This window comes from Eubalaena glacialis, chromosome X (assembly GCF_028564815.1).
Source record: "Eubalaena glacialis isolate mEubGla1 chromosome X, mEubGla1.1.hap2.+ XY, whole genome shotgun sequence".
Classification (NCBI taxonomy): domain Eukaryota; kingdom Metazoa; phylum Chordata; class Mammalia; order Artiodactyla; family Balaenidae; genus Eubalaena; species Eubalaena glacialis.
This window is the reverse complement of record NC_083736.1, coordinates 78,248,180-78,274,845: the sequence shown is the minus strand read 5'-3', so window position 1 is coordinate 78,274,845 and position 26,666 is coordinate 78,248,180. Positions and strand designations below refer to the sequence as shown.

Genomic DNA, 26,666 nt, shown 5'->3' with positions numbered 1-26,666 from the left:
GCAAGTATGAGACCAAGTTAGGGACTGAGCTAGATTTGTGTTCTAATCCAGTGGGTCAACAAACTTTTTCTGTAAGGGTCAGATAGTAAATAGTTTAGGCTTTGCAAGCCATATGGTTTTGGTTGAAACTATTTGCAGTCTTAGACAGTATGTAAAAGAATGGACGTGGCTGTGTTCCAAAAAAACTTTATTTACAAAAATAGGTGGCAGGTTTTCCGACCCTAGTGTAATCAACTGGATAGACTTGTGCCTACAAAACATAATAATAATTTTTTTAAAACCCTGATGTTAGGAAATTATACAAAATTGCCTGAGTGCAATACCTGGTATTTATTAGTCATTCATTAAGTATTTGATGGATAAATGAGTGAATAGTTGGTATTTATGAATTGCTGCAAAAATTAGGTGTTAAAGGACCCATAGAGCAGTATTTCTCAAGCTTTCACTTACGTCAGAATTTAACAGATTACTGTGTCCCATCCCCAGAGTTTCTGACTTGTAGATCTGAAGTGGGGCCTGGAAATTTGCATTCTAATAAGTTTCCAGATGTTGTTGATGCTGCTTGTTTAGGGAACACTGCTGAAGAGGAAGCAGCCAGGGAAATTGCTCTCTGGGCCCAATTCTAATCAACAAGAAGGAAAAGATTTAGTTAAAGTGACAGAAAACTTGTGAAGAAGCATCTCTGTCATTTGTTATAAGTTTGATTATTTTCATTTCTTCCCATTTTAATTCAACAGCTATTTTTTAAGCGTCTGTTCTCTGCTTTATACTCTCCTAGGTGTAGTGGATATATATGAAAAAGAATATGACATAGTCAGACTTTGATGGCAGTGTCAATAGTGTTTACTGTAGTTGAGGAAAGAAAATAAAATGCACACTCATGGACCAATTAAAGAATAAGAAAACATATTTCATCAGGTTCCAGAATGTGCAATGCAGGAATGAATGCCATCAGTACTCAGAAATGATTTGAAGGAGCCTAAACAGATATGACATGAAATTAATTTAATCAAAGCACACAGATGACACTTAGGAAGTTATAGGAATCTCAGACTGCTCTGTTAACCCATCCATTTCTAGAAAAGAGCAAGAAGATTGGGCTCCACTCTATGCCAAGAACCATCAGTGGTCTGACCCCACCTTGTCATTGAACATGGTCCATTTCTGTGAGATACATAATTGTTCTAGAGGCTCTTGATTTAGGCTAGAGTTTCTCAATTGAAGTATTGTTGACATTTTTGGCAGTATAATTCTTTGTTGTGATGTTGGAAGAGCTGTCCTGTGCATTTTAGGATGTTTATTTAGCAGCATCTCTGGCCTCTACCCACTAGATGCCACTACCTTCACCTACCTACTTGTGACAGACAAAAATATCTCCAGACATTGCCAAATGTCCCCCGGGGCAAAATAATCCCTGTTTGAGAAATACTGGTTTAGTCCAACTCAGTATATATTTAATTTGGTGTAGTCTTCTCTAGTTAAATGTTGACAGGCAGGGAGAATAAAATGTTCTTTCAGGTCTTTCTTACAATCTTCTTACTCAACTTTTGGTCCTATAATCTGGAACTATGTAAAAATTCTTTAAGGAACAGAACAGTTTAAAATCTCTTGGCACTTGAATCAATGGAATAATTCATGTAGGTCATTTAGCAAAGTATACCTGTCAGGAGATGTTAAATAGACATTAAAAAGCAAATTTTGGGGTAACATATAATCTTAGTAGGTAGGAAAAAAATGAAAATACTGAAAAAAAATAATAAAGCACACAGACACTTTTATAAATAAATGCAAGCCCTATTTCCCACCCTAGAATTCCACCCCTAGAGTTAACCATTGTTAAGTTAGTTGCATATCTTCCCATATTTCCCATGCTTATACAGATATCTATGTATGAACATGTATGTATATGCATGCTTAAAATGTTAAGGGCTGAACAGTTCTCTGATATATGGACCTATGTGCCATAATTTATTTAATCATTTTCCTATTGTTGGTGTCATCATGCTTAATAAAATTATGTCTTTATTATATAAGAAATATAGGGACTTCCCTGGTGGTCCAGTGGCTAAAACTCTGCGCTCCCAATGCAAGGGGCCCGGGTTCGATCCCTGGTTGGGGAACTAGATCCCGCCTGCATGCCACAACTAAAGATCCCGCATGCATGCCACAACTAAAGATCCCATGTGCCGCAACTAAAGATCCCACGTGCCACAACTAAGACCCAGTGCAGCCAAAATAAATAAATAAATATATATTTTTTAAAGAAATATAATTTCATGTACAGAAATTTTGGAAAACAGGAACAGAAGTATTACTATTGATTATTATAGTTAAATCCCATCACCTGTTAACAATAACCACACTAAATATTTTGGTATATTTTCTTTTCCTTTCTTTCAATCCACACATTTAAAGAGTACATGTAATTACAATCCTCTTAATTTTTTTTAATTCGGCCATCTTCAATTATAGCATAAGCCAACTTATAGCCATCATCTTAAAAACACATACCTCAGCTTAAAATAGACAGCAGTGGAAGGCCGGTATAATAATAGGCGTTCTTCAAATTCAGGGGTCCATAACCTGGCTTCCAATGCCTGGAGTAAACCACCTGGGTTTCAGGAGTTTGGGGGTAAATACCCTGAAATCGCATGCCAAATTTTTTGTGTGTAATGTGCATAGCTGCATTTTTTAGGAGGTTCCTAGTTTCTCTCAGTGTCTCAAGGGGTGTATCACCCCTCAAAAAGGTTAGGAACCACTGGAATGTACTATTTCAATTGAGAACTGTCCTTATTAAATTAGAATAGCATTTTAGAATAGGTTAACCAAAAGCTTGTCTCCCAATAGTTTGAGGACTATTTTTTGAATAGGCTTTTTATAAACTGTAAAATCCTAGAGGGTAAAATAAACACAGTGACATACCTCATTTTTTGAGTCTTTTGTATATGATTTTCAAGACAGTTTTCCCTCTAGTTAATAGTTGATATTGGCATCGAGATGATACATAAAGTATAGGGGGTAAGTGTGATGATGTTTGTATGATCACTTGTTTGTTTTTCCCTTGAGGAGAGAGTATTGTGTGGGATAAACTGCAGGGTGGTGAGATAATCCATCATTTTGAAACCTGTTCTCTGGTGATGGATGGATAGACAGGTAAAGTAACTCAATAATCTTCATTTTTTTCCAGGTTATTCACAGATCAGTGGGCGTTGTCATTAATAAAACAATGGAATGCTTTTGTGTCCTTTCCTGCATTATTCCTCAGGTTTTGACAGGAAAAGTCTTTTAATTTGGGAATAACCTCTTATTAAAACTTACATTACACTTAAGTGTGTGGTGCTGGAGCATTTATTGTGACTTTTATGAATATATTAGAATTATATTGGCTACACAAATTATACAGTTTCAGGTTCTACTTTACTAATAGTCCCCTTCCCCTTTCAGTGCTAATTCAGATACTAGATTAAACTCACCCAATCATTTTCTCCTCAGGTAACTACGCCAGGTCTATGTGTGCTATTCCAGGTCTTAAGATAATTCTAATAACTTGTATTAGAGTGAAAGGTGGCTGACTATATATAGGGCAAGAGTGATATTCGAATTAAGTCCAATGATATTTGAATTAAGTCCATGTTTAGAGCTGAAATTTTAGTTTGATTAAATTGAAAGGTAACACTGTGTGATTGCATAGACTAACTTAAGTATCATTCAAAACAATTCTTAACCCATCTCTTTGGAGCCAATATATTATTATGCAACTGTAATAGAAATAATATGTGAAGTGTGTTTATTTTCAAGTCAATTCAAAGAGTAAAAAAAAAAAAAAAACTTTAGGGCAGCCAGATTACAAAGATCTAAGGCTTTACTTGCCAGCTATGTTAGATAGCTGGGTTTCCAGGCGTTCTCTGCTCTTCCCTTGTTTAATTTGGTTTTGTTCCAGGTTGATCTAATTAATGTGATCATCTATAGTTGTAACAAAGCTGTTCATTTCCAATTATTCATCAGTTTATATTCTATTTTGGTAAGGAGTGCTCAAAAACTGAATCTTTTTATAAAATACCTTGTCGTATTTCCAAGAAAGAAAGTTTTCCGTGTATTATAAAAGTATCAGTATTAGAATTGGGTTCTGATTCTAGCTCTGTCATGTTATTATTTGCATGAACTTGAACATGTCATTTAATTTCTCAGAGCCTCAATTGTTTTACCTGTATTATGGGTAATTAAATCTAATCCTACCTCCTGACCTGGGCTATTGTGAGACTTAAATGTGATGATGTTAGGGAAAGTATGTTGAAAATTGTCCAACACTGATGTAGGGTATTATAACAAAAATTGAATGACTTCACAGTTTTGGTATTTAGAATGAATGTTTTTAATTACTGAAACATTAATTTATATATTGTAGACCAGTTTATACAAACTAGATTTAGAATTTAATTATGTAATTAAATTACCTAATAATTTGAGTCTGTTGATAGATATATTTGCGGTATAAAATTGTCACCTCTATGTCTCCTGTAGTTCCTAGCACGTAAATGGGTACTCCATAATTTTTCTTTTTTTACTATTGAATTTGGTATACTTTTCTCATACATAGTTAACTGCTTAGAACTTTGGCTGGCACATAATAGGTGCTTAATAAGTCAAATATTTTGAAAACGGAATTAGAAATTACCATGGAAAGAAATTAAATACTGCAGGACAGAAACTGTTTTATCTTTCAGGTACTAGAGAAATAATTTGTAAAAGAGAGCTCTCTTGGGGCTGAAATAATTAATGTAGCTTTTAACCATTCCTCCTCCTTATTTTTCTATCTGTTCATGCCTCATCTTCTCCCCTCTCCCCAAATTAGGCAGTAGGTTCTCACTTGCCTGATATATTGAAATAGAATAAAAGTTTTGCCAAAAAAACACCCCACTTCCATATGGCGAAACTTCACCAATTTCAATCTCACCAGTTTAACATTCATAACAATTTGAATGTTTTTACTTTATACTCTGTATGTAAACAGAGTTTGCTAAACAAATGAGTAGCATAAACAGGAAGGTATATTTAGCCTACTCAAGAAGCCAAACTAGTTTCAACTAATTATTTTAATTACTCCTACAGTTTTTAATTCACATACATTGAATATAATAAACCTGTAATTTTTAACTTACATTTAGACTGGTATCCCTACGTTAATTCATACACGTGCACATGTATTTGTAAACAGCCATATTTTTCAAACATTTTGCTTACCCAACTGGAGTTTTTAAAAGAAAAATGGATATATGTATATGTATAGCTGATTCATTTTGTTATAAAGCAGAAACTAACACACCATTGTAAAGCAATTATACTCCAATAAAGATGTTAAAAAAAAAGAAAAGAAAAGAAAAATGGGATCACAGTGTGGCTATTTTTCTTAAGTAAATCTCTTTTATATTTGAATTTGAAAATACTCATTTTTGAATCTATAATCTTTAATTGTGGTCCCATATACATAGACCCATATTCTTCAGGTGCATTTAAAAATAGAAGGAATTAACTCTAAAATAACCTCTTTTGAATTATGCACATTTGTTGAATGAACAATTAACTTTGATCCTAATTTTATGTTTTAACATATCATATTCCTAGAGGTAGCATAGTGTAGTAGTTAAGAGTAGAGACTCTGAAGCCAGATTTTCTGAGTTTGAATCCTGGCTCTGGCACTTACCTACTGGTTAACCACCCTGTGTTTTCAGTTTCCTCCTATATAACAATGGAATAACAATGTAAGGCTGTTATGAGGATTAAGGAAATGAATATTTGCAAAGCTCTTAGAAGAGTACTTGGCACATGATAAGCACTACATGAGCCTTTGTTATACAAAATTTTAAAATTTCCAAGTTTCTTAAGTTGTGCAGATGTGATTTCGGGTTCTTAGGTATAGTGGAGTGGTTCCAAATGCTTAATGAATTGAGAGCCAAAATTTTGACTGAAGTGTTTCCACCTTGCATGATGTCTTCAAAATCAACACTTAACTGTCATCCTGTAGTGGTCCTAGGATAGAGGTGGAGGTACCAGGATCAGAGCCACTGCTGTCTGAAATCTAGTGCAACACCTCCTCCCCTGCCTAGAACTGGCTTTCTTGCTTGTCCCTTTTTTGTGAGGTTAGACCTGACTTTTCCCTGCATTGTGGTAGTGCATGTTATGATGTACTTCTTTCACAAACAAATCAGTTGAAAACAAACATAGTTTTCTTTGTATTTCTAAAGTAGAAATAAAAACCACTATTGAATGTCGGTTTAGGACATGAATCTTTTAATGCTTAAAATGGACTCTTTTAAAACCAGCAGACTAAGGCAGTGTCTGTATGGTACAGATAAATCAAGTGTAAAGCAAGCATTTGGTCATCTTCTTTCAAATTTTAACTTAAATATTCTGGCCATAATGAGACTATTACTTATCTCCAATGCAGTTTTTGTTATATAATAATTAGAGATCTAATATTATCAAAACTTACATGAGAAAAGATATTGCTTTATTCCTGAATACTGGCTGGGGTAGAAAAGAATTTTCCTTGGAATGTAAACTTTGGAGCTGGTATTTTTAAGGGCCCAATAAACATACTGATGCTCTTGATGTTCAGTCAGTTGAGCAGGCTGAATGTTTCTGCTGTTAACCATTCTTTATGGAAATGATCTTAGTCACAGAATACTAATAAAATTGGCCAGATCACTGCATTCAGAAAGGTTTTTTAAATACCCTCATATATGATATATAGTTAGTGAGATTAAGAAAATGAATCTGTCAACCTTGCAGATTAAACTTGAGCTTCTGTGCATTTTGTTCCTCCTGGAAGATGTCAAACCATGGGTAAAATCTCCCCATAAGTAGGAATGTTTTCTCTAGGGATACAAAGCTAAGTTTGCAAACCTAAGTGAGTTTAATTCCTTAATGTCAGTTTGGAGCATGTAGTTAATATGTTGAAATGGTATGAGAAAAACACCCTACTTGTCTGTGGGAAATAAAAGCACGGTAGCAAAAAGGACGCCGAAGACAGCAAAGCACAAAAGCATAGTGGAAGGTACTTGGGCAGCTTTGAGGTTCTCTGTGATGTAGGATGCTTTCTTGTTTTGTTAAGAATAGGATATTTAGACAACCAGTAGTTCTCAACCCCTTTCTTTGTCAGCATACATGGTGCATCCATCCATTTGCATGTTTGACCCACTCAGGCTTTGGCCTAGTTGAGAGGCTCTAGTCTCTGCATAAGTCTCACTGTAACGCCACCTTTTTTTTTTCCTCCCACAAACTTAAGGCACACTGTCTTGCAGAATACCAAGGTTGAGAACCACTATGTTATTAAACTGAGCATAAAATTCATACAAAATCTGGAATTCACCTATGAGTGATGGCTTTTATCACTTTTACCTTACCAAATGGAAGGTAGCTTATTAACAGCCAATATGTATGTTTCCTTGTGTTCTAGGAATAAAGGAAAACATAATTTTAGATGTCTTGTTCAGAAGAAAAAAAATAGTATATAAGATATATGAACTATAGTATATAAGATATATGAACTATCTCTGTGGTTCTAGATTTTTATGTATTTTTAGTTCCATAAAGCCAATTGAAAGATGTATTTTCAGCAGTGCATATATTCAGTAAGCCTCGGATTCCGTTTACTCTTTTGCTGTTTTCTTTCCTAACGTGCTACTGTACACTTCCTGGTTATACCTTGCAGCAAGTTGAGCTTTATTTTTTTCCTAAAAGGAAATAATTTTTTCTCTTTCTGCTTATCAGACTATCCATGCTTATGATAAGAAATTTAGACAGTATAGAAGGTCTGAAGAATGTAAAAATTAAGTTGATGAGATAATTTTTTTTAATCAGAATTACTTTGAATCATTTTGGTTTTTAAAATAGCCTTCATAACATTTATCCTCTTTACTTTGACCATCCTGTTATTCACTTAGTATCCCAGCCTTAATTTATGCATAGTGTCAAAACTACTCTAATGCTTGAAAACTAAAACAGTTCCTCCAGATTGCTCAATATGGTAAGTATCATTGGATAAACAAATTTGTTGTTGTTGTCTAAGTCTGAGAATGTTAAAGCTTTTTTTTTCCCTACCATGGCTTCTAGTGTTGTAAGCACGTTTTGCCTTTTTAAATATTTACATTGTTTATTGACAAAGGAAAAAACTGATCCTTCTGTAAATAACTTGATAAAAACTTGAATTTCCCATTAGAGTTAAAAGAGGTCCACTTGAGTCCATATACTGGGGAAATTAAGTTATGGGAAAGGATTACACACACCCTCTTTTTTTTTTTTTTTTTAAGTGTTTTCACAAGGTTCCAGTGAGGACTGGGAAGTAGAGTGTATATTTCCAAGGTCAAATTATCAAAGTCGAAGCATTTTTTTCCCAGAATGTAGGAATAGTGTAGAAAGCAGTTCAGTGTTTATATGTTTATGTACTACTTTTTTACAAGAGTAAAGAATACTAGTTATTATGATTAGTAAACTAGAAACTTGAAGTTTCACTGAAATCAGCTTTTTCTACATTAGAAAGTTTAAAATTAACCTGTAAAATGCAAAAAGTTTCTGAGACCTTGGAGACTTAAACTGGTTCTGATCTCATTTTTTTTCCTTTCCACTGAATATGTCCTCTTGGAAACGGATATCTTCCCTGGCCAAAGATTGAGCCACTAACGTGTCTTGCAGATGTGTACTCTTGATCACGAGGAACCTAGTAAGAGTGTTCATTATGTTTGTTACCACCAATACATTGGCAGTTTTTGTGCATTCTTTGGTAGCCATATGTGTTTTGTCTAAACACCCATACACTGTCACACACACTCACACACACACACTTAGTCACTCACTCACTGGGTCACAGTTACTGAGTTTTTTACCAAAGACCTAAAACGAATACTTTTTTACACGAAAAGTTAGGAGAGCGTTGACTATAAATTTGGGCTCTCTGTTTTATCATATGCAAATTTAGAATAAAAATTAGAATTCATTTAATAAATGCATGTATTGAATGCTTTATACTAGCTCTTCTGTAGGTGCTAGACATACATTGTTGGAAACAGAAAGTCTCTGGTGGGGTGGGGATGTTGAAGAGTGTTGGATGGAAAGACAGTAGACAAAATTTAAGAGAATTATATGTGCTGTGCAGAAAATACAGGGTGATATGGAAGGAAGTGACTGTTGGTCGGGGCAGGGAGGTGCCCCATTAGATGCTGTGATGGTCAGGGAAGGCCACTCGGGGTGGCATTTGAGTGTAGTGACACCACAGATGGTACCGTTTCAGCTTTCGATGATTTGAGGAAAGAGTCTAGGCAGCGGGAACTGTGTCAAAGGTCACAGTGGGGTCTTCTGAGTTATAGAAAGGTTAATATGACCGGGACACAATGAGCAAGTTAGAGTGGACTTTGTGACAGTACCCCAATTGAGGCCATAGGTGAGCGTACAAATCACTGCTACCTGCTCTTTGTAGCACCTCTGTGTCCCAATAATTTCTTATATGCAAACTTTCTATCTTTTGAAATATGATTTCCTGTTTGAGGGTTACTTTTTGACTTCTGTGGAAAAATATGCATCATGTTTAATTTTCTTTATTGGTTTGATGTAGTTGTATGATTCAACAGCTTTGATGATAGGACCTCAGCTGAAGGTCTAGAGAACTTTAAAAAAAATAATAAAATGAAGCATTAAATCCAGGACACAGAATGTTCTGTGTGTAAAAATAGATTAAATAAGAATAATATATTAATGTGAGCCCTTGCCATTTTTCCTCTGATCTCCCTCCAAAGCTGTCAGGGCCTTGTGCCCAGTATTTATCTTAAGCGGCAGAGAAGGTCTCTTGCCACCTTTAGGAAAAACTCTGGTTAAGGCAAAGACCTACTGTTCATTTTTCATATATATTGAATAGAATCCCACATTTATAATTTTAGAAATGAAAACATTGCCTTACATTTTACATTAATGAATTTGAAGAATATTTTCAAAGATTCTTTGTTTTCAAATTCTCAAGCATTAATACAGTTCAGATTTTATTCTTGTAATTTCAAAATTAGTACAAATGAATATATATAAAATAGTTCTTCCATGTTGAAAGTAAAGGAATTAGATGAAGAGATACTTTCTGTTTTGTTGGATTTGTCCTGGGAACGTTATATCCACACAGTACATTTTTCTTGTAGCAACAGATGCAGTAACCCTGAAGTCTATTTTCTTTCTTGTTACATTAGCTTTTAATTAGACAAAACAACTAGTTGGAGGCAGTTACTTTCTGTGAAATGTAATGAAGATTTATTTTGGAAGTGACCTTCACTTTATTAGCTGAAGCAGTAATCAGCAGAATTAATAGAATAATCAAATTATATACAAACTCATAAATCATCATGAATAGTGCTGTCAAAAGTTCAGCTATTAATGGGTCCTATTGTTTTGCAGCTGTATTAAAAAAAATTACCGCTGCTGATTCCTACCTTGATAGGCACTGAAATTGGTTTTTTAAAGGCTATGTAGGATAGGGGCTACCAGCCAAAAATTTTCACAACTGTTAATTTATCTGTAATACAATTTGATGTCACCAGGGCAAAGTTGAAAGTGAGTACAGTGTTGGTGTGCTCTCTTTTAGTAAAATCTAAATCACTGTTGGAAGCAGTACTCAATTAGACTTCTATCAGTTTAAATGTCTATTGTTTGGGGTTAATGGCATCAAAGAGTTAGGTTATGCTCCAAATATATACAATTATCTGAATAATATATTGGATAGATATTATGTTGCTTTTATGAATTTTACTTGAGCTTGTTATAAACAAGTAATTGAAGTGGCAGTTTAATATATGAAACAGAAAAAATATATCTCATTAGACTCAGTGCTTCTTATTCTTCAGGAACTTATTTACTTGGATTCTCATGTTCTTTTTAACTTAATTACAGTGGGACAAGTGGGAAATTTCTTGCTGCTGAGCTTTGTATTTTTTACAGTTTCATGTACGGGAATGGTAGATCTCCACCACTCATAGCTGATGATACTTAAACTCTAACCACAGCTTTGTGCAGTCAAGCAATACATCTGTCAGAGCCTATTAAAATAAATTTATATTTGAAAAAAATCCAAGACTTTGTGAACTTAGAAAACAAGTTGTCATTTTTTCTAATTAATGTGCAGTATAATTATTTTATTTTGTATCTTTGAAAGTGACATTTTTCTTTTTTTCCTCTTAGTTTGACAGAGGAAGACATGTTCACAAGTGAGGAAAATTGTCTTTATTCTCTGTCATTAGGCAGACCCAGATATGAATTTCACATGAATGACCATTGCTTATTTTTCAAATTTGTATTTTCATTGTGTTAATTTTAATGTCTGAAAAGTACGAAGAATATCTCTGTATTAAATAGTAAATAACCGAAGTATAAAATGTGTTAGCATTCTAAGTAAGAGGAATTCAAAATAAGGTTTAACCTTTGATTTAACACTGCCTCTCATCTCATAGGTAGATTTTTTTTAATCTAAAGGAAGCTGAGATAATTCACAGGCTTTCCCAAGATGCCTGCATTACTTGTTACAGTCAATTTGAAATGGAAACACCCTACTTGTTTTCAGAAAAATAAATTGTGGCCACCTCAGAGCATCAAATACCTTTCCCTTTTTCAGTATCTTCTATAGCTAATAAAATGAATGAACACTGTCAGAATTCTACCAGTTCTCTTAACATTTGCATTTTGCTGTGTCTTTAATGGATTTCTTTTTCTTTTAGAAGATCCTTATTTTAAATTGTAATGAACAACATCCTGAATAATAGTCGTTTAACATAGAACATTCATGACAAGGTAAATAAAAATATCAAAAGAAAACGTAGTGAACAACTGAGGCATAGGGATTGCAATGACAAATGTCTCCAGGGACCAATCAGGTCCTAGAAAGGAAGTGAAGCTGGGAAGGACATGGTGGGAGTGGTAGAGACCACACTGAACTGTTGAGCACAGGATGCATCTAAAGGGAGCAGCTTCTATACGACCCTAGGTCTCAATTGCAGACCCATTTTTGTCAGATTTTCTCTTATTCAAAGAAGCTAGAGATCCAGATCGTTTTTGCCAAGGGAATTTTTTTTTTAACTGTGATGTCATACAAAACTTATCTACAGGCGGATTTATCCTATAGACTTCCAGTTGGCAACTCCTTGCTATAGATAAATGACAATTTTTATTTGTGCATTTAAGAGGATGATATTTTTCACCAAATTGAGATTTTTCAAAAATTATTATAGCCATTCTAAAATGCTTCTTCATTACATCAAACTCATAGTTAGCAACTGTGGTAGGTAGTGTATTTATACCACGCGCATGCCATTTCCGAAGTCTAGACTTGGATTTTGAGTTACTATATAAATTGAGCACCCCTTAAGGAAACCACAAGCATTTCAGCGATATTTTTCTTGTCACAAGTTGACAGCCTAGAAATTCTGGGGTTAACCTTTGACTCTGTCCTAATTACTGTGTTATTTCTTCTCAATTTCTTAGAGTTATGCTTTCCTCAGTTTCCACTCTTCTGCCATGATCCAGGACTTATCACTTAACTGGGTTCCTGCTGTAACCCTTAGCAGCCCTCCTGCTCCCAGTATCTGCCACCTTCACTGAGATGACATGTCACTTCCAGTGGCATTCTGTTGTCTGCCACATCAGATCCAATGCTTCTACCTACCTTTTAACCCCATTCCATAATCATTTGATCCTTCAACTCCTTCTTGTCATTCCCCAGTTTGTACATCCATTCAGTTATTCAGATATCTATATACATTCTCACCTTTCTACATTTCCTTATATTTTCTCACCTTTTAGAGTCTGCCCCCACCCCCAACAGCCTACCCTGTTCCTCTTCCAAGGCTTGATTCAGGCCCAGCCATCAGATCTTCCAGTACCTCTAGCTGCAAGAAGCTGTGTGCTTTTCGGCAAGTAGCTTAACTTCTCTGATGTTCTGTAACAGGGAATTGGTACAGCTGTTGTAAAGGTTTTCTCTGTTTCTGACATTCTGTAATTCTGCCTCCTCCAACATGTTGACCTCTTCCTTCTCTGAACTCCCTTTTAGAATGCTTTTAGTCTCTACCACATAATATAATCTTCAGTTTTTCTCTAGTTATTGCACTTAGTAATGTCATTTGTCTCATATGCTTAACAGAGGGCTAAGTCCATGACTTAATACTTTTGCATCATTGCAAATTCGTTCAGGGCAGGTGACTGGTTGGCTAATTTGAGCACTTTCAGTCTCATAACACAGCCCGAGGTGAATCATGGCTGACAGCTCTACCTTCAGGTCCCAGGCCAGTACCATTAACCTTTGAACTGAGAAGGTTTGCAGGCCTTTTCTAGGATTTGTCCAACAGAAGTGACTCTACTTTGTTTTATTTTACTATATGAATTGCCAACAAAGGAAAAAAATGAAAGGATCTGGGATCACAGAGGCCTGGGTCACTTTTGTGTGTGAACCATCTCAGTTTAAAATGTGACAGGCTTGGGCAGGGGTTCAGGTTGGGAGGGGCAGTTGAAGGAAATCAATTGCTTTGGTTTATAGAGAAGGTGTAGAGGGTGCATAGTTTAAAGAAGGAGCCCAAGGAACCACAGAGGAATAAGGCTAACTATTCGACTTGAGAGTCAGTTTTGTAATAAATAGCTAAAGGGTGAAGTTATTGAACATATAACCCACAGGAGGAAAGAACATGGTTTTTGTGAGGTAATTATACCTCAGCATCTAACAGGGTTCTTTGAGAGAGGTAAATAAGGTGTGAACAAGGCGGAGCCAGTGAACGTTTAGATTTTCAAAAAGCCTTTGATAAGATTTTATACCAAAGACTGCTTTAAAAACTGTCCTCTCCCCATGGGGTTGGGGATAATGTTTAGTCATGCATAGAGATCTAGTTTAAACACAGGAAGGAAGAAACAAACGGGTGGTTTAAATGAGCTCTTACTTGCATGCAGAGATTTTTACAGTAGGCTCTCCTAAGAATCAATGTTTAGGTTTTTTTTTTTTAACATTTTTATAAATGATTGGAGAGTCAGCATAGTAACTCTCCCAGTTGCTTCCCAATTTATAGTTGACACTGAGAGCTTGTAGATAGTAAAATACTAAGCTGAAGAGTATTAGCTGAAGGACTGTTTCACAAGGCAATGTGAGAAGGCAGGAAAATAGCATGAAAGACTATGTCTGAGAAGATGGCTGTGCACAAATTTTTCAACTCATGAAAGGGATCCAGGAGTCATTATGTAGGGATCTCTGAAGATATTTGCTTTGGGTATTCTTGTGTCTACATTCAGAAAGACTTACATAATACTTGACATAATCATAAAGGGCATTAGAAATAAAAGAGTGTATTATTGTTCTGATTCAAAATTGATGGCTTTTTACCTGTGTTATTTGTACAATTTGAGTTTTGAAGACTAGGCAGGAAAATGGATCAAGGGTTTGAATAAGGATTATTCAAACAAGAGATGAGATTTCAAAAGAAATCTCATGGAGAACATAAGTTGATTTACTGTAGACTTGTCTGCTACATCCCAAAAGTTTGAACAAAAGGCTTTCTTTTGAATTTGAAAGATCTATTTTTAAATGAATTTGCCTTAGCAGACATGTGGCAAATAAGAAACATGAGGCTGTTAGCCTGAGTGTTCAGACTGAAAAATTCAGTTTTATCAAGAGCTTAGTTTATAATATGTTTAAAGAGTAGTCAGGAAACACCAGTGCTTTTTCATTAAAAGCTCTGTGGGTGTCATTGTGATAGGCTGTATTGAAGAATCATTGAGTTGGCATGGTGATTCTGGCCCTTTTACAAACCAGGGAGCCATTTTACACAAGAACTGTAGATACAGAACCTAGGTTGTGACCCAAGCGTATAAATTGACCCCCAGTATTTTTGGAAGACTTTATTTTTTTAAAGATTGAATGATGACTTGTACTCTATAATTTATGCTAATTTATTCTGAGCCCCTGGTGCAGTTATTAAATACAGATCTGTTTCTGTCATCCAATACATAGTTTATTGTGACTTTTCCTGTAGAAAGTTAAATTTAAAGACAGCTGGAAAAGCTGGAAAAAAAAAAAAGAATATATCATCTACAGAATGTCACCAAGAACAGAGGAAGCTAGATATATGGCTAAGATCTATAAAATAGGGGCAGTTTCTGGGAGTGAGTTTTCTGAAGGCTATGTATTGCTTTTTGACAGCTTTTTCTAAGTTAAGCATGATGATAATGCCTTCCCAGAGTGACGGCAGTGCCTAAAGGGCAATCCATCTGCCCACAACCTTTTCGGTGAGTACGAAATTGGCATCAAAAGACCCACTGACTCAGATACTTATACCATATAATTTCTTGAATCATTAATAATGCTGTGCCCTTCCAGGCCCATGGTAACTCCTTGAAAGCATAGGAACTAATCCGTTCATTGTGCCCTCCTATGTAGAAATTAGTATTAAGTAGTAATTTTGATGAATGGTCAGGAGTTAGTGATTGTTGAGTTTGTAACAAATAGCTGACTCTAATAACCACACCCCAGGGGGAGGAAGAGGGTTTCTGCAGAAGCCCTTCAAAGCGCTGCTTGTACGTGAAGACTGTACCAGACTTGAGCAGTTGAATTTGATTGTTACACACTTCAGAGGGGAGACTGCTCTCATGGATATGTGCATTACCTTAAACTTGTCTTCAGGAAGATATCTTCCTGCTACATCTATCTAGTCCATCAGCAATTCTTGTCAGCTTTATGTCTCAAATGTGTCCCCAATCTCTCCACTTCGTTTCTGTTGCCATGACCCTGCTTCAGGCCACCATCATCTCTCGCTGGTCTACTGCAGACATAATTGGCCTCCCCTTTTCCACTCTTGCCCCCTTGACAATTCTCCAGACAGCAGCCAGCCTCATTTTTTAAAAAAATACAAGTCTGATTATGTCACTGTCCTGCTCAAAACCTTCTGGTGGCTTCTCATTGTTCTTAGAATAAAATTCAAGGTCTTTGCTGTGGCCTTTGAAGCCCTGCATGGTCAAGACCTTGGCTATCTCTGTGACCCCATTTCATACGATATTTCTCCCTAAGTCACTACATTCCAGCCCCGCTGGTGCTCTCTCTCTTCCTCAAATACACCGAGCTACTCTGCACTTACAAGTTTCAAATTTGCTGTTTCTTCTGCTTAGTATATTCTTTCTCCAGATCTTCACATAGTTGATGTCTTCTGGTCACCTAGGTCTCAGCTCAAATATCAGTTCCTCAAAGAGGCTCTCCCTGATTATCCTATCTAATGTTCAGACCCATGTATCACCCTCACGTTATCCTGTTTTACTGTTTCAGAACACATATCACTGTCTACTATTACTTTATTTCTTGTCTCTCTTGTGCACTAGATAAGTTATGTGTCAGCAAGGACAGTGTTTGTGTTGTTGACTTTTGTATCCCTAATATCCAGAACTACAGCTGATGCATAGTAGGCCTAGTTTCATAAATATTTGGGAATGAAGAAGTAAATCTCAGTGCTCATCAGCATCAGCAGTTCTCTTACAACTGTCACAGTTTCCTCTGGGGAAGGTAGTTGACTTGACCAGGTACCTAAGTTGCTTAAATTGTATTAGAAGAAACTACAGGCCTTGAACACCTGGAGGCAGATTCTCATAGTAACGACAGTTTAGCCTTATAAACCCCACATGGGTGGTACAGTCTTTAATCATTGTCCTCTTTGCTATAGAAGGTGATAGCTAACAAAAGCTACAATTTATTGAATGTTTACGGCGTATCAGGCACAGAATAAGCACTTCACAGACATTAGCTCATTTAATCCACACAACAACCCTATGTGGTAGGTTTTATTATTATCCCCATTTTATAGTCTTGAGAACTGAAGCATAGTCACACAGCTAGTAAGTGGGGGAATCCAGATAGGTACCTAGGCAGCCTGACTCCAGAGGTTGACCATCCACGTGGATTGCACAACCACCTCTAAGAGGTGATCTCTTGATCTCTGTGCAATTTGTACATCATGACTGAGATTTTACACTTGACTTTTAGTGACCTTTTAGTTTTGGTGATCACTGCTTGCCTAACAAGTTCCTTTGGGTTCTATCACCATGACCAATATCAGGTAGGGCGTGCCTTTTTGGTCATACTGGATCACTGTGAATGAGACCATGTTGTAATGGAGCACTCATTTGAGGTGTTTTTGTTTTTTTGTTTTTCTTTCTTTTTTCATGGTCTTGCTGCATAGTCTAAAACTTTATAGTAATGAATCCCAAGAACTTATAGCAAGGGATGAGGCCTAGCTTGAGATTGTTATGAATATAACTGTTTCCTGAGGCTGCAGGAATCATTCCCTATTGTGTAGCTCTTGCTCTCAAGAAAGCATTCAGTTCTGGGCCAATAGGAAGTCTATGCTGAGTTGGATGACACTAGCTTCAGTTGTTGGGGAGATATTGAGTGGAGGGGGGAGATGATGCTGTGACTTACATGATGCCCAATTTTGTATTCCCAGGAGACAGACCAACTACAGCAAAAATGCATCATTCATTTCTGACACCCACTCTACAGTCACCCTCCTTCTCCCTACTTCCTGCTGGAAGAAAGTAGGATAAAAGGGAAAAAAGGATGGTAGTATAAGTAAACACCCTGCTAAGTAATATAAATATGTAACCAGTTAACATGCTGTAGTAGTATAAATATGCAATGTAAGTATGTAACCCATAAACATACTATATTCTATGTAATATATATTAAAAGTATGTGTGTGTCAACAGCACTAAGACGTTTGGGACCCACTGTGTGTATGTGTGTATTTAAATATTTAAAAATAAACACATATACCTACATGTAAGCCTCCTCACACAGGTTTTTCAGACCAGCAGGCACTGGTTAAACATGATGGAAAGCTCAATGTGTTACTTTAAATGTAGTGCTCTGATAGATGTATGTGTCTGAATATAGTTACAAATAAGTAACCGCAGTTGAACTTTGTATAGATAGATGGAATCACTGAAGCTTGTCTGTCTCTCATGAAACTTAGACTTGCCTAATTACTGTTGAATGGAACTTCTGCTGTATCAGTACAGGTTAAGCTGAAGTGTCACTAAAGCACAGTGATGATGATCAGTGGTCACTCAGAACTCTCTTATAATGGACTTTTTTGTTTGGTTTGTTTTTAATGGCATTTGATAAAGTGTTTCAAATGTATTTCTGTAGTGACTTTTTTTTGGTAGTATTACCTACTGTATTTAGTATGTTTGTAGATTTTTTTTTAAGTCCCATAAAACGTATACTTGCTTGCCTCTTAGCCCCATAGTACACTCTAGAAGGTAGATGTACAGAGCTGTCTTGCCAGGCATTATGTTAGGCTCCAGGATGGCTGATATGAACTGGGAAATCTGGGACCTGACTGGCATCTTAGTCATTGATGTTCACCATCTTTGGCAGCTTAATTGTCCATCAAAAGGCATGTTAACCCTTGGATCGCTAGGCTGCCATTTAATGCACTGGAAGAAAACGTGTCTTGTAGAACCTTATTACCTCCTCACATTTATTAAAATGTGAATTGCAAAGTATTCATAATTTGCTAGGTACTCTAAAGATGAGTACTCCCATGGTTATTCTTACTCTGAGCTTATGTTCTAACTAAAATGAAGTCACACATAATCCATTTAACATTACAGATAGAGAATAAACATGTACTTTTTAGGAGACAATGTAGAAATTGAGGAGTTATTTTACTCTTTGTAATAATCTTTACAACTCGTCAGGAATTAGAACAACTCTAAGAGTAACTTTGACTATCTGACTCCATGTTGCTTTCCTTCATAACACCAAAAAAGATGGTACTGACAGTGAAGCAGTTTGTATGATGGTTAACTGAGAAGCCACTGGGGCCAGATCGCCTGAGTTTTTATTCAGCAGTACCATTTACTAAATGACCTTAAGCAAGTCACTTGGCCTCTCTTTCCCTCAGTTTCCAAATCTCTAAAACTCTGCCTCATGGATTTGTAGGATACAATGTGTTAATACATGTAAAGCTTTTGGCATGTAGTGAGCACTCAGTGCTAGACATGATGATTATTTGTATTGTCGTCATTATTATTGACTGTGTGCTCCAAAGACCACTATGTAGCCAACAGTTATTGCTTCACTTCTCATGTAATTCCCTGCTTCTCATGTAAATGAGTTTTGAATGCAGCTCTCAAGAACTGCCTGCTGTTGTGCTTCTTACCCACTCATAAAAGAGTTCCTCAGTGGCTCATTGCCACCAAGTAGCTCTCCCCTAACCACAAACATTTTTTAAAAAGACTAAGTGTGAAAATGCTTCATAAGAATATCACACAGAGGAGTTTTCATCAATCCCATCATTTTGCCCGGCACTTTTTACAAAACACTGTTTTTTGTCGCTTGGGCACTAGGTACATTGATGAAAATACTGAAGTGAGAAAGAACAAATGCCACCAATGTGAGCAACACATATCTCCCCTAACAGGTAAACCTTGCTGTAGGGGAAGAAAAGCCAGTGAGAAGCAGTATGAAAAACACGTATACATACAACTGTATGCTTTTGCAGTTACAGACACTTATAGCAGATATCAAGTCATCTTTCCAAGAGCACAAAATACTTCCTATGTTCTCATTTAAAATTAAAAGGAAATTTGTTGGATTATCATGACAGTGTCATTATTGTACTTCTTCCTCTGTAATATTCACCATCATCCTCACAAACCAGTTCTTAACATCTTTACGTTCTTATGTTTCTTCCATATAGTATATGTCCACTGTTAATAAATCATGTTTTTGAAAACCTGGTAATTTTTTCATGGCTTACTAAAATAAATATAGATGCCTCTGTTGCATTTTATATTTAAATGTATTTTTTAGAGGTCTCATTTACCATAAAAACTTCATAGAAATGAATTTTCAAACAAAAAGATACTTGATAATATTATATACTAAAGTAGCAGTGTGTTTCATAAACAAGTGCAATATATAATGAAAGGAGGTCTCTGTAGAAAATTGCATTTCATTTTAGTTAAGTGGATTTCTCATGCTTTTGATAAACTTGTAATAGTCTATGACATAATGTTTTATGATTTTTTAGCCTTATACAATCTCTGACTAATTCTGAACTTGATCCCCTTGCCTTTCTTGCAATCTGAGAAGATACTTAAAATTGTTTTTCCCCAGAGGGGGAATTGATGTGTGTGTGGAGGTGGGGAGAGAGAGAGAGGGACAGAGAGAGAGGGAGAGAGGGAGAGAGGGAAACATGCACCAGTCTGACTGAAATGAAAAGCTCCACAGGTCAGTTGGTAACAGCTCATCTGTAGTTACTTACGAGGAAGTTGGAAACACTGGTGCTACTATTCACATGAAAAAGATATCCCCAGGCTAATGAGAATGCTAATTGTGTGATTCACACTTTTAACTTGCTTGTCCATATTGTGGCCTTAACCTAATTCAGCCTATTTATTTTTAGTGGGCCAGTAACATTTCATGTGCATATGATCTCCTTCAATATCATCAGGAAACTGATGGTGAAAGTTGGGCTGTTTGTCTCGATCACATCAATTTCACTGTATCAGTATTCCCTTACCAATAACAGGAGGCAGAATATCACTTGAGAAATGTAGCTAAACAGTCCAGCAGAAATATGACCTCATCTAACACTCTTTAGAATCTGAGTACAATGTCTCAAATACTACCAGGTGTACCAACGCAGGTAATAAATATTGTTTCATAATTTGATATGTGACTGGTGAACAAGATTAGCAAGGAGAAGAGAATATCTTGTAGCTAATGTCCTGGGTACAATTTGCAGTCTAAAGGGTTTCTGAACACATGAAATTTTGCTTGCTTGCTCTAGTGTGCCATTTCTTGTATTAGTCTAAATTTTTCAATGGGAAAAAACCCCTGATTTCCTCGTTGTTCTATACCAGAAGGAATTATTACCTAACTTAATTAGCTTGGTCATAGCTACTAAAATGATTGAATTTAGAAATACAATAAGAATATTATGCCATATTTAGAGAGAGTCACTTATCTGTATCACTCATTTATATTTTTCATTATAATCTGGTTATGAAGTATTTTAAGGATGTTTCAGAAAGTACAGAGAATAATATAAAGACCACCCATGTAACCACTCACAGTTTTGCCAAATCTTAACATTTTGCCATATTTGCTCTCAATATATTTTTTAAAGAAACTGAGCAATTGAAACCTTCAGTGTAACTTTCACTCTTTCCCTTCTCAGAGATAACTACTATCCTGAATTTCATGTTCATAATTCCCTTAAATGTTTGTGTACTTTTACTACATGTATATGTGTCCATAAATGATATTGCGTGTGTGTGTGTATATATATATATAGTATTATTTTGCATATAAAGTTTTAAAACTTTTTGTAAATGATATCACTCTGGATATATTCTTCCCCAACTTGCTATTATCGCTCAATTTTTACATTTTTGCCATTTATCCCTGGTGATAGATGGGGCTGTAGTTCATTCATTTAAATTGCTTATAGTATTCCATAGTACAATGTGAGAGATTAAGCCAACTGTACAGTTAGAAGGTGTAGTCCCCACAAGACCTCCCACACTTCTGACACAAACTGCAAGTTTGGGGGATTCCCAAAATGACCCTCAGTTTTGATAGTTCACTAGAGGGACTCCCACGACTCACTAAAAGCTGTTAACTCACCATTATGCTTTATTACAGGGAATGGGTATAGCTTGAGATCAGTCAAGGGAAGAAGTGTGTAGGATAGAGTACAGGGGGGTTCCAAATGTGGAGCTTTCAGTTGTCCTCTCCCCGTGTTATTCTCCTCTTATTGATGTATAGCAGTATGCACAGAGGATGGCTAACCAGGGAGGCACAGAGGAGCTTCAGTGTCCAGAGTTTTCATTGGAGCTCCATCACTCAGGTGTGACTGATTTGCCCATGGGGCTGATCTCAGTCTCCAGCCCCACCAGAGGATAACTGAAATACCACAGTTCTCAAAGTCTCCACCCTAAATCACACTTTGGTCTTTCTGGCATGACTAGTCCCCACCCTAAGACTCTCTGGTGTGGCCAGCCCTCACCCTAAGTCATATTGTTAGACTGTCTGGTGACCCAAGGGCCACACACAAACAAGGACACTTCTTTCAGGCTTGGCATTCCAAGGCCTTAGAGATCACCTCCCAGAAGCCAAGAACAAAGGCCAGACATCTTTGTGGGCCAGGTTAAATTCTTTATTACACATATGAATATACCACATTTTCTTTTGTTCATTCTCCTCTTGATGGACATTTGGGTTGCATGTGATGTATATCAAGTAGTACCGATATTTATTTATTTAATGAATGCTTTATGTAATACCGTATGACAGGCACTATGTAGCTTCTTTACAAATATTAACTCATTTAATTCCCAGAAGAATCCTCTGTGATATAAATACTATTATTCTCATTCTACAGATGAAGAAAATAGGATACAGAGAGGCTAAATACCTTGTTCAAGGTCACACAGTCAGTAGGTGGAATAGCTGAGGTATAAACTCAGGCAGTCAGAATCCTTCCCCATAACCACTATGTTTTGCTGTCTAAAAAAAATGCAGCAACAAATATTTTTATACACATCTTCTTTTGTATACGTGTCTGAGAGTCTTTGTAAGATTTATGCCTAATAGAATTGCTGCACTGTAGGTGTATGCATCGTCAACTTTATTAGACATGGCCAAATTATTATCCAAACTGATATTTTTAAATGATTTGTAAGATATTTGCACATATCTTTCCTAGTCTGTGGCTTTTCATTTTCTTTTGTTGTCCAGATGTTTATCATTTTAAAATACTTCATTTTTTTCAAGGTTTTCTCTATGATTTTGCTTTTTGTATCTTATTCAAGAAATATTTCTTTCCCCTGAGCTCAAATGTATATCCTCCTATATTCTAGAAGCTTTGCCTTTTATATTTATACCTTTCATCTACCCGGGATTGATTCTGCATATGGTGTAAAACAGTTGTCTCAAAACCACTTGTTCAGTGGTCCATTCTTTCCCCATTGGTCTGTAATGCCACCTCTGTCATAATCATATTCATATACTTATAGGTCTTTATATTAGTTTGCTATTGCTGCCATAACAAATCACCACAAGCTTATTAGCTTAAAACCACACAAGTTATTATCTTATAGTCCTGGACGTCAGAAGTCTAAAATGGGTAGGCAGGACTATCTTCCTTCTTGGGGCTCTAGGAGAGAATTTGTTTCTTGTCTTTTCCAGCTTATAAAGGGCCCCTACATTCCTTGGCTTGTGACCCCCTTCTAGCAGTAGCATCACTCTGACCTCTGTTTCCATCCTCAAAATCTTCACTGACTTTGACCCTTCTGCTTCCTTTTTTAAAGTACTTTTCTGATGACATCGCACCCACTGGGATAATCCAGGATAATCTCTCCAGCTCAAGACCCTTAATCTAATCACGTCTTTAGAGACCCTCTTGCTGTGTAAGAGAACATATCCACAGGTTCCAGGGATTAGGATGTGAACATCTGTAATGGGGACATTATTCAGCCTACCACAGTCTTCTTCCTGGACTTTCCATCATTCTTATGTTTTTAATTCATCCCTTTTAAGCATACCCATTTTATAATCTCTGATAGCTCTACTATCTGAGTAAAGTGTTTTGGGAATCTAATCCTGCTGTTTATTGTGTCCAATAATTCTCACTCAGGATAAGATGTGTTTCTTCATCTGTTGTATAATTTTAGATTATAAACTCATCATAAGGGAACTCTGTGACAATCTCATGTGGCCTGGGTTGAGGTCATATTTCTCCAGAAAGTTTTAGCAGTTGCTTCCACCAAGTTTCCAGGGGGTACTACTGACCCAGAGCCACTTTAATGATGTTTTATTGGTTAAGGGTTTCTTGGATCATGTAGTAGTGTAATTTCAAATTCCCAACCTGTGTGAGAGCAGACCACTGGTTATAAATATAGAGGTATATATATCTTCTTCCACACAGGGCTTTAGGTAAAACAATTTCTTATGTTTTCTCTCTCTTGTAGTCATTGGATTTTCTACCTCGATCACCTTTTCACTGAGTCCTTTTAAGGATCCAGATGTTGTTAGAGAATATCTCATTCTCTACTCCCTGCCTTGTTTGGATCCTAAGGCCTCTCTTTTCCCTACGTGGGCGGGCATTAAAACCCCAGCCCTTAGATTCATGAGTTTGGCAAACTCCTTAGAGCTTCTGTAGCATTAACTCTTGTGCTTACTGCTCTGGTTTTCAGTTCCCGGTTTAGTTTTTGCTTACTTTTATGGTAAATCTCCAGAGCTTTCCCTGCTTGTTTCTTCCTTAACATTTCTTTGCGGTCACTTCTGTTGGGGGGGTCTCACTCATCACCTCTTGAGGCTATTTGTAGCCTATGTATCTCAGTCAGTAGCTGGTTTGGTGTTGGGGGTAGCTGAGCTTTGCTTAGGGACACTTTTGGCTTGGTCACAATTCTAGGCTTCCACGTTGTATTATTAGCACTATTACCTGTGCCGCATTAAAATGTTACTAATCTTACCTCTGAGAGATTCTTAATACCATGATAGAAAAGGTAATAAATTGTCAAAATCTTTTTTCTCTAAGACCAATTAAATTTATTAAATGTTAGATATTTAAAAGAATATTATGTTACCCTAATTTTGAACTCAAGAATTCTAATCCTCATTTTCCTATTCTCTTCCTAGGATGTGTGCAGTGTTTGGTGGAATCTATTGTCTTCGCCATTTGGTACAGTGCCTTGTCGTGGACAAAGAATCTGGAAAGTGAGGATGATATAAGTTACCTTCCTATATTTACATCCCAAACACAAGTGAAAAATGCTAAAGTCGATTTTTAAAAAATGATTCTTCAAAGATCCTCCTTGGTATTAATAGCATATCAACCTTGATTAAAAGTAATTTGTGTTTACATCCTCCAGAACAAGGAAAGTGAGTTCAGAATATAGAAGCTAAATTAATTTCCCTACAATATGACTATAGCTCCTGATCATCCAAGCTTGGAAGACAAATCATTTCAGCTGCCGGGGGTGGGTGATGAGTGATGTTAGTTTTCCTTATGGCCTTACCTCCTCTAATTGATTTTCATCAGATGACAACAAAGCCCTCTGTTATTGCATTTTTAAAAATGGAACTCACCTAAAGACTCATCAGATTAATCTCTGCTGATAATGCATGTCACTCCAAGAGAAAAGACTTTAATGAGTTTTTAGGTAGATTATTGTCATAAACTATGCTGCCCTGTTATCTGAGGATAAATTCTTTTACAACCGTATCAGGTCTGCAGCTGGTTTAGGATTGAAATAAGGATGTACCTGCTTTTAAAGAAAGCTGAGCACAATCTGTTTATCTGTATATTTTTATATTTCAACTATATTTTTCTAGGATTTATTATTTAGTTACTAGCATATGCTGTTGTCTAAATTACACTAAATAAGTAGTATTCTTTGATATCTGGGTTTTACATTGAAACTTAAACGGGTCAACTGGATCAAGTTTTAGGAGCTATTTAATTTGCTATGTATTTTTCTTTTTTGTTATATGTTCTTAAGCATATACTGAGCTATATCTCTTGTGTGACTGTTTTTAGGGGTATATAAAGAAATAGTATTTTTCAGGTCATAAAATACCTTAATATCTTGAACTGGAAGCTTAAAAATATAAATTTTAAGCTGTTTTATTTCATTTTACAGTAATTCTGTATAGTCTAAGTGGCATAAAATGTCTGTTCACTTCTTACAAGCCAGTTATAATGCACTAACTAGTATTTCAAGATATGGTGGAGAACAAATTCAACTAGAATATGTAATAGTTAAACAGTGAATTTGCTTTAGAAAAGTAATTCTCTAGTATAAGATAAAATAGGCACATGGTTTAAAGGCTTATAATTTACTTTTAGCAATTTAACAGAAAGGTACTACGTAAATGAAGCATGATCATCTACAGTGAAAAAAATCCACCCTGAAGGCCCAAGATACTCATATATTGATGCGTGAAGGGCTCTGTGGAGGTTCATGAAGGAATAGTTGTCTTTATGACTCTTAGAGTCATTTTTCCTTATGCATTCATTTTGAAGCATGAGTATGTACCCGTGATGGAAAGCCAGATAATGAATTGCTTGTTTGGTGTTTATTTACTTAGATTCTTTTACCTTTTGGGGGCCTCATTCCAGTCCTACACGTTACTTTTAGTGACATGAAGAATTTGCATGGCTCATGTTTGTTTAAAAAAAAAAAAAGGATATGTTAGTACAGTAAAAACATCTGTTGAACTAAAGGCTACATTTACCTTAACTTTGACTTAGTTTTTATTACAGACTCTGAACAGAAGAACTCTTCTTTGTGGTCTGCTGCAGATTTCAGTTGCAACAGATAGCTGAGGGCTAAGGGTCTAACGACCAAAGTTTGGTAGTTTTCAAATTTTAATGTGCCTATGAATCACTAGGTAAACTTGTTAAAAAAATAATACACATTTCTGTGCCTCACGCTGGGAGAGTGAAATTGGATAATGTGCTTAGAGTGGAGCCAGGGAATTTGCAGTTTTAAGGAACACCCCCAAATGAATATAATGTAGGTGCTCCTTAGGTGACACTAAGAAACACTGATCTGTAAGGTAAAGTTCAGGATTTAGCCAGTGGTACTATGTTCCATGATGG

General features: G+C 36.1%; 1 protein-coding gene across 1 annotated transcript in view; it reads left to right on the top strand.

The window, feature by feature from the left end:
• CHM (CHM Rab escort protein) overlaps nt 1-26,666 on the top strand; it is a 177,047-nt gene that overhangs the window by 88,789 nt on the left and 61,592 nt on the right. The window contains exon 9 of the mRNA XM_061178456.1: nt 24,701-24,778. Within this exon, the coding sequence (XP_061034439.1) occupies nt 24,701-24,778 (78 nt within the window). The remainder of the gene's footprint in view (nt 1-24,700; nt 24,779-26,666) is intronic.